Source organism: Podospora anserina, chromosome 7, assembly GCF_000226545.1.
Source record: "Podospora anserina S mat+ genomic DNA chromosome 7, supercontig 1".
Lineage (NCBI taxonomy): Eukaryota > Fungi > Ascomycota > Sordariomycetes > Sordariales > Podosporaceae > Podospora > Podospora anserina.
The window spans coordinates 3,119,298-3,127,312 of record NW_001914854.1 but is presented as its reverse complement, the minus strand read 5'-3'; the positions used below and the strand labels follow the sequence as shown (position 1 = coordinate 3,127,312).

The 8,015-nt window shown below is 52.4% G+C and overlaps 3 protein-coding genes across 3 annotated transcripts in view; 2 read left to right on the top strand and 1 right to left on the bottom strand.

The window, feature by feature from the left end:
• PODANS_7_10740 (uncharacterized protein) overlaps positions 1–275 on the top strand; it is a gene marked incomplete at both ends in the record, with an annotated part of 1,572 nt that extends 1,297 nt beyond the window's left edge. The window contains one exon of the mRNA XM_001908407.1: positions 9–275. Coding sequence (XP_001908442.1) covers positions 9–275 — 267 coding nt within the window. The remainder of the gene's footprint in view (positions 1–8) is intronic.
• A 297-nt stretch (positions 276–572) lies between these two features.
• PODANS_7_10730 (uncharacterized protein) lies at positions 573–2,336 on the bottom strand (the record flags this gene model as incomplete). The annotated part of the gene is made up of 1 exon (XM_001908406.1): positions 573–2,336. The coding sequence occupies one exon, from the start codon at positions 2,334–2,336 to the stop codon at positions 573–575; it is 1,764 nt and encodes a 587-aa protein (XP_001908441.1).
• Positions 2,337–2,895: 559 nt separating this feature from the next.
• Positions 2,896–4,738, top strand: PODANS_7_10720 (uncharacterized protein; the record flags this gene model as incomplete). The annotated part of the gene is made up of 4 exons (XM_001908405.1): positions 2,896–2,970; positions 3,035–3,687; positions 3,732–3,961; positions 4,014–4,738. 4 exons carry the CDS (start codon positions 2,896–2,898, stop codon positions 4,736–4,738), a joined length of 1,683 nt encoding a protein of 560 aa, XP_001908440.1.
• Between the last annotated feature and the right edge of the window lie 3,277 nt (positions 4,739–8,015).

Below are 8,015 nucleotides of genomic sequence, written 5' to 3'. Positions count from 1 at the left end.
TGACGATGGAGACGGGGATCAAGCAGGCGGATGCGCTGGTTAATCTTATTGTTGATGAGGGGGGTGTTGGCGGGGTGGATTGGATTGATCCTACTTTGGAGCAGACAATGGGGGGAGATGGGCTGTTGTTGTCGCCGGATATGCTATCGCATGATGGGTGGGGGAATGGAGGGGGGTTGTATGGATTGGGGTTGTCGCCGTTGCAGGTGCCGATGGAGTATATGGGGGATGATTTGGGGGTGGGGGTTGGGGGGGGGGATTTGGTTTGGGTTTGAAGAATGGAAGGGGAAAAGATGATGAATGATACCAGACTATATGATTGGGGTGAAATTCTTGTACATTTTGTTGTTGTTTTTTTTGTATATTATTATGGCCGCTGCCGCTGATGAGAAAGGCAGATGTGATGATGACCTGAAATCATGAAATCTCGAAAGATTTATTACAAAAGCCACTTCTTGCAGTGTGACGAAATTTTTATTTTTATTGCCGCTTTTCCTGCCAACATATACACATGAATCATTCGCATTGTTCAGGTAACCCCCAAACGCCAACAATGCTTTTTCCACCCATAATCACCACCCATCAAAATTCCCAAACCCCCCTCCCCCCACCCTCGTCTTCTTCTTCACCGGTTCCTCCCAAGTATCCGTCTCCCCTTCCCCCTCCCCCTCTTGTCTTTGTCCCTTCACCTCCTTCAAATACTTGCCCACCCCCCCCTTCCCACCCCCCCCGTCCTCCCCCCTCAACCTCTTCCCCGTCCAAGTAGTCCTATCATCCTCCGTCCCCCCCTTCCTCTCCACCTCCTTCTTCTTCTCCTCCTCCCTCTCCTTCTCCCCTTTCTCCCTCAAAAACTCCTCAAAACAATCCAGCAATACCACCACCTCCTTTGATCTTGATCTCCTTCCAAAGGGCCTTACTATTCCCCCCCCCCCACCCTCGCCCCCCTCCATTTTTGCTAGTGTCCCCTCCGAATCAACCACCCTCCCAAAAACGGTGTGCTTCCTGTCCAAATGACTCGCCTCCCGATACGTGATAAAAAACTGACTGCTGTTCGTGTTCTTCCCCTTATTCGCCATGCTCACCACCCCGCGTTTATCATGCTTCAACGGACCCTCCAGCTCGTCATTAAACGTCTTCTTCCATATACTCGTCCCACCTCTCCCCGTACCAGTGGGATCACCACCTTGGATCATGAAATTTTTGATGTTTCTATGAAAAAGGGTGTTATTGTAGTATCCTTTCTGGGATAAGCGCAAAAAGTTCCAGACGGCTTTGGGGGCGAATTCGGGGAAGAGTTCTAGGGTTAGGTCCCCCAAGGTGGTGGAAATGCGGACGTAGGCGGGGTGTTTACTGTTGGAGAGGCGGCGGGGTTTGAGGAGGTATTCTTCTTCTGAGAGGAGGGCTAGCGAGCCGGAAGTGGACGGGGTGAGGCCGGTGGAGGTGAAGGAGGCGGCGGCGGCGCCGGTGGTGTAGATTGCCGAGTTGGAGGGTTTTTGTTTTTCTTGGATGAGGGATTGGCGCGGGGTGGTGGTGGAGGAAGAAGATTTGGTGAGGGTTTTGGAAGAGGCGGATTGGTTGATGTCTGATGCCGACTGGCGAGCCTCACGGGCGCGGGCGACGGCTTCTTTTGCGCGGAGGACTTTATCCCCTATTCTTCCCAGGGCGTCGATGTTGATGCCGCTTTCCTTGCGGGTTTCGGCTTGTTCTGGGGTGAGTGCGGCTTCCTCGCCGTCTTGAATATGTTTAAACTGGCTGAGGTCACGGCTGGCGGCGTTTTGGGGGTCTTGCAAGGTGATGATGTCTTTGCGACCGAACTCGGCGTCGTCGACGAGGTCGCGCCACATTTTGGGCTTGATGTTCATCCGCTCGACGGTTTCCCACGCAAAAACGTTGGCGTAGTTGCCGTGGCGGATCGCAACGATGTGGGTGTTGTCGGTGAAGACCTTGAAGGTGACGGGGTCGATGAAGTCGCCTTTGCCGTCGGTGGGGATGCCATTGCGATCGTTGCTGTTGTTGGTGTCGGCGTTGCGCGCAAAGTTGAGCTTGATCAGGTCCTTGGCGGAGAGTGGTTTGCCGTCGACAGGGTTCGTTCCTTTCTTTTCGAGCCAGGCGCTGATGACTTCGATGTCGAAGATGGTGCCGTCGGCGGTGCAAACTGGGTTCTTGAAGGGTTGGAGACTGGCGGCGCAAAAGTTGAAGGGAAGGCGCTTGAAGCTCGCATGCGCTCCAGTTCGTTGCGCGCGTGATCCTGCATTTGCGCCGACACTGGCGCCGTAGGCATCGGCGGATGACCACTCGGAATGGGTGATATATAGCTTGTCCGTTCCTTTACCCATCTTTGCGACAGGTTTGGTTGGAGGGTGGTCACTGGTGATTGGGGTGTGACGTAGAGATGGCGGGACGGGAGCAAACAAAACAATTGTTGATTTCCAGAAGGTTGTCAGGCACACCTCTTATCTTATCGGCTGGCAATTCACTAACTGAATCTGACAGGGGGCCAGGGGCTCAGCTCGATGACGCCTCGCACGGCACAGTGTGCTGATTGGCTCCAGCTGCGTTTCATACAGTGGGTGCCCGTTGGAGCAGGGAGCTTGCGCAACGTCGACCAGCGCACCCCAGACAGTGATCGGTGCAGTAGCAGCCCATCTCCAACTTCAACCTGGCCTGCATCTTAAACTTTTTGAAAATCGACCTCTTTTTTTCTTATCAAGACGAAACTCAAGTCTCACCCGACGAAAGCAGCCACCAGACACTGAAGCGCGAGACGGTCGAATCCATGGTGCAATTCGCCGCTTCAACTTTCTAGACCACATCGAGACACGTACGCTCGCTGTCTAACATCAACCCGAACCGACATTCGACGACAGCCAGACACACACGACATCACCACCCACCATGAGGGGTTGGGCATCCACTTTATTCCTACTGGCGTCGTCCGCATGGACTGCCAAGGCGTTGGAGATCGCATTGGTGAGCACTGTGCTCTGCCAGCTTTGTTCTCTAGCCATGAGCTAACAATGCGCCGGAATAACAGGACCAGACAGACGAAAACAGGCAACGATGTGCCGGCATGTACGATAAGCAAGCCTGGGGCGGCCCCGTCGACCCCTTTATCCTCGTCAAGTTCACCGACGTCGGCAAGGACTCGGGACCCGATCCGATCACCAGTCTCCTGATTGTGGAATGGAAGGACACAGACTACATCGGCGTGGGACAAGAGGGTGGCGGTAGGGAAGCCATCTGCCGGCCGAAGGATGTCGAGATGGGATACTGCAAGGAGGCCCAGCTGGGTGAATTCATTCTCGCGCCAAACGCTACCGAAAAGTCCGAAAACTTGATCCTCACCAAGGCCGTCCACCTCAAGAAAGCGAGCCCGATCAACTACCCCATCACCAAGACTGGTTACTACTGCGTCATTACCGATCAGTTTACCGACAATGATTACGAGGCTATCGTGGAGTTTAGAAACGCATATGGAGAGCTCCCGGCCACACAGATCCCGAAGCTGCCGTTTTATGGAGGAATAACGATCCTCTATGCGCTGGTGTTGGTGTACTGGGGCTTTCTCTACTATCAGCATCGCACCGATATCTTGGCTGTGCAGAATTATATTACAGCAATCCTCATCTTCCTCGTCGTGGAGATGTTGATGACATGGGGATTCTATGGTGAGCATGTCATGATGTTGTTGGTGGACTGTTTCACTAACGAGACCTAGACTATCTCAACAGACATGGGTCAAATCTTGGGTCCAAGATCTTGCTGGTCGTGGTTGCCGTCTTGAACGCTGCGCGCAACTCGTTTTCGTTCTTTCTGCTCCTGATCGTCTGCATGGGTTATGGTGTCGTCAAGCCCACACTCGGCAAGACCATGATCTATGTCCGTTGGCTCGCCATTGCGCACTTTGTCTTTGGCATTGTCTATGCGGTGACAAGTTTAGTCATAACACCCGATAACGCCGGTAAGCCAGGAGTCCTACCCCTTTGTCGAAGCTCACAAGCTAACCCAATTAGGCCCCTTCGTACTCCTGATTGTCTTCCCCCTGGCCGGCACTCTCACAGCCTTCTACGTCTGGACCCTCAACTCGCTCAACTTCACCCTCAAGGACCTCCGCGAGCGCAAGCAGCACGTCAAGGAGACCATGTACAAGAAGCTGTGGTGGGGCATACTGATCTCCATCATTGTCATCTTTGCCTTCTTCTTCTTCAACTCCTTCACCTTTGCCTCGGCCAGCGACCCGGATTTTGTGCCCTTCCACTGGAAGAGCAGGTGGTTCATTCTCGACGGCTGGCTTAATATTGTTTACTTTGCCGACGTGGCCTGGATCGCCTATGTCTGGAGGCCGACGGCGAACAACAAGCGCTTCGCCATGAGTGACGAGATTGCGCAGGAGGACGACGGGACGTTTGAGATTGCCAATCTTGATATTGGGAATCCGGATGAGAGCGATGATGAGGATGAGGAGCAGAGGATTGGGAAGAACCAGCAGCAGCAGGAGAGAGGGTTTGCTGGGGCGAGTGTGGCTGGTGGTGTGTTGCATCCACCTCAGCAGAGTGGGGTTGCTTCTTCGTCTTCTGGGCAGGGGCAGCAGCAGCAGCAGAGGAAGGCCAGTCCGGAGAGGGACTCGTTTGATGGGGAGACGATTTTTGCGGTTGGGGAGGATGGGGATAAGTTTTCGAGTGATGATGAGGATGATGATAGTGAGGAGGAGGCTAAGTTGGTGAGGGGGAGGAAATAGATTATCTCTTTTGGGTAGGGGGGGGGGAGAGTAATGAGGAAGGGAAGGTGGTATATAATGTGGACATGAAGTAGGGAAGAAGGATGGTGGTGAAAGGGGGAGGTGGGGTAAAAGGACAACAACAACAACAACAACCACAATAACAACACCAACAACAGCAACAGACGATGTTCTTTAGAACAGATATAACGGACGTGCTCGAAAAGGCGGCAGCTCGTCGGAATATTGAAAGTTTATTCGTGTACTTGTAGTGTTACATTTTCGCAAGGCCTGTCTTATGTGTTGACGGTGGGTAGGCATGGGCATCGTCGCATTTTTGCATTTTCGTTTGGATTAATGGGAGATGGGAATAGAGAGAAAGCATTCTACTACTGTTCGATGGTTTATTGGGATGTGTTTCACCACCATGATCTTTCATCTAAAACAACCTCATCAACACCAGCACCCTTACACACCATATGGGTTCAATAGTGTCTACTCTCATTGTAGTGAGGCCTTTTGAGATATTAGCACCGTCCAAGCCGTGGAAAGCCTCCCTTGGATGCCTTTCGGCTTTGGAGCCCGGTTTAACAACGTCTACACTCATTAAAGAGAGCATTCAGCACCGTACAAAACCATTATGCTCCGGGGGCAGCCAATATCAACATGCAATATAGGCTTGAGGCTTGAGTAGTAGCAGTAGGCGAGGGTACCAGGGCTTGTTGTTGGTGCTGCTCGAGATGTCATGAGGCAAAGAGGGCGGCGGTTGTGGCTAGTAGAACGCAAACATCTTCGTAGGCAGTCTTGACGCTCGAACGCGAGAATACAAGTTATGGCAGAGCAAGCCACATGGTCGGCATAGCCAACACAAAATTCGTAGCCAACCGCTCTGGTCAGCCAAACTGTATTTTGTCAGGACTGCGTACACCGCCTCCGATTTACCATAAATTCCCTTTTACGTTTAACATCCGACTCTGCAGCCCGAAACACACCTTGACCTGCCAAAAGATAAAGGCTTGCGAATATACCATGTCCTCCTCCATATGCGTATGGCCCTACTGGGCCCGGTTACCAGCAGAAATACGTCAACTTGTGCTGGAATCGCTTCACTAAATCACCCCATCGAAACCGATAGCAGTGGGATCCATCCAATAACCCGGCTGGCAAATCATCAAGCCTGCAAAGGATCGTTCTAAATACGCTGCTGTTAACAGAGAGTTTCAACACTTCTTTGAAGCCATCAACTTCCGCCACCTGGCGCTCTCACAGCACGACCTCCCCGACTTTGGCCGGCTTGTATCTGGCCGACGCATTCATAGATTGGGCTGCACTCGCTACCTCTGGTTGCGTGTGCTCCTGCCAACTTAGGGATGCGATGTCTGCCAGAAGGACGAAGACTCAACTACCCAGGAAAACAACAACGCGACATTCACTTGGGCTCTCATTCAATTACTGGATATTCTGTCTCGGTGGAAGAGAAAAGACGCACTCGTGGAACACCAGGACCCAACAAAGGCATGACCTTGGAGCTCAGCGCACACTCGGTAAGTGACCGCAGCGTGTCTGGGAAGCATATGTTTTACTTGAAGGATACGTACCCCTACAAGCCGCAACCTGGTCAATGGGCTTTCCGGAGGCGGTTTAAGTACTTTTTCATGAAATACTACGAAGACTTCGAGTTCAGACACCTCAACGACTACTTTCATCATCATCAGCATGGAGCTCTGATGTTCAGACACGTCTCTGCTGAGGCTAGATCGCGACTTTTGGGTACAGAGCCGTTGTATTTGAACTTTAGGAACAGCCCGTTGCGCGGTGGCCGACGCAAGGCGATCAAGACTCCCTCGGTGTGAGATTGTCACAGGACTTACCTTCCGCCGGCGGTTTCATCGAGCAGTGAACCCATATGTTCGTTATAGGCTGCTTGGGGAGAGCTTTGTTTGTATGCAGCGCCTCAGGCTCGAGTTTTGGTGTCTCAATCTGGTGGACGGAGTTTATGATGACACGAGCAGAATTTACGGTATGTTACCTCTACCTACTTTGGTCCCTCCCACAGCTTTAAAAGTTATGTCAACTAACGCAATTCAAAAGGCACTTCAGAGAGCTGTGCGACCTCGTCCTTTTTCAAGTCTTCAGAAGGCCCCAACAAACCCGCGTCATCAAGCTTTCTTTTTATGTGGATTATAACCTCTTGATTAACGGGTGGGATTGCTTCCATAAGCCTCCAGACGCAGTTAACATTTTCGGAGCTGCGTTGGATGTCGGGAGTTACGACCTCGAAGCTTTGGCGAGTTCGTGGGATTCGGACGCCGAGGATTTCTTTGCGCCAATCGACGTTGATCTTTTTCACCACCACCGTTATGAATTTCGCATAGAAGATGGGTTTGTGGGGTGGGAGCCTCAGTGGTCGAACCTCAAGCGTCTTGCTTTGACAACAAGGGTCCTTCACCCCGAAAGCTCACACATCAGAAAGAATCAGCTGCTCCTTTGGGCCGCCCACGCTGCCATCAGAATGCCAAAACTGGAGATGATGGAATATGGAACTGCTCGGGCTGGACGGTTGAGACGTCGCAGGCCTGCGTCTTTCGCTACAGCTTCAAGGAGAAAGACGCCCTTCATAGGCGAGGATGACCTTCCACTTGATGAAGGATGTCATGCCTGGCGCAACAATACGGCCATTATAACTGAGCTTGAGTTGGGGTCGGATATAATCCATTTACTCTCAGCATTTCAGATCTATGCGGAAACAGTACAACGAACGTGGGCTTCTTTGCAGTGATCGAGAGTGCTACTCACCACCTCCCGCGCTCGCAAACCTTCTATCCTTGCGTCAGCAAACCATCACCCGTGCACCCGCCAGACTTGCCCCTTTTCTCGTTGTATTTTCAACTTCGCTTCCTCGCGTACCACCCACCACCGTTCCCAAGCCACCACCATCATCGTTCACAAGCCCCCCCTTCCTTTATTGTTCCTCGCTTGCACGCACTCCCGGTTTTTGGTTCTTTGCTCACTCGCGCCCCTGTTTTTTCCAATCAAAAAAATGCCTCCCAAAGGAGCGCCCGCCCAGGGAACCTGCCGCTCGCGGCGCCAAGCCATTTAGTTGATGTGTGTCTTTGTCGTCTGTACTCGTCTAACTTGGTCCAATATAAATAGACGAGGAGCCCGAGTTTGAGAGGTTGCCCTGTCCTAAGCACCCCCACCGCCAGCACCACCAACACCTCCAGCGCGGCTGCCTCGGCGTTGAATGCAAGACCCGGCCGACTACCCCAAGGACAGGATCAAGAACACTCCTCCAGCA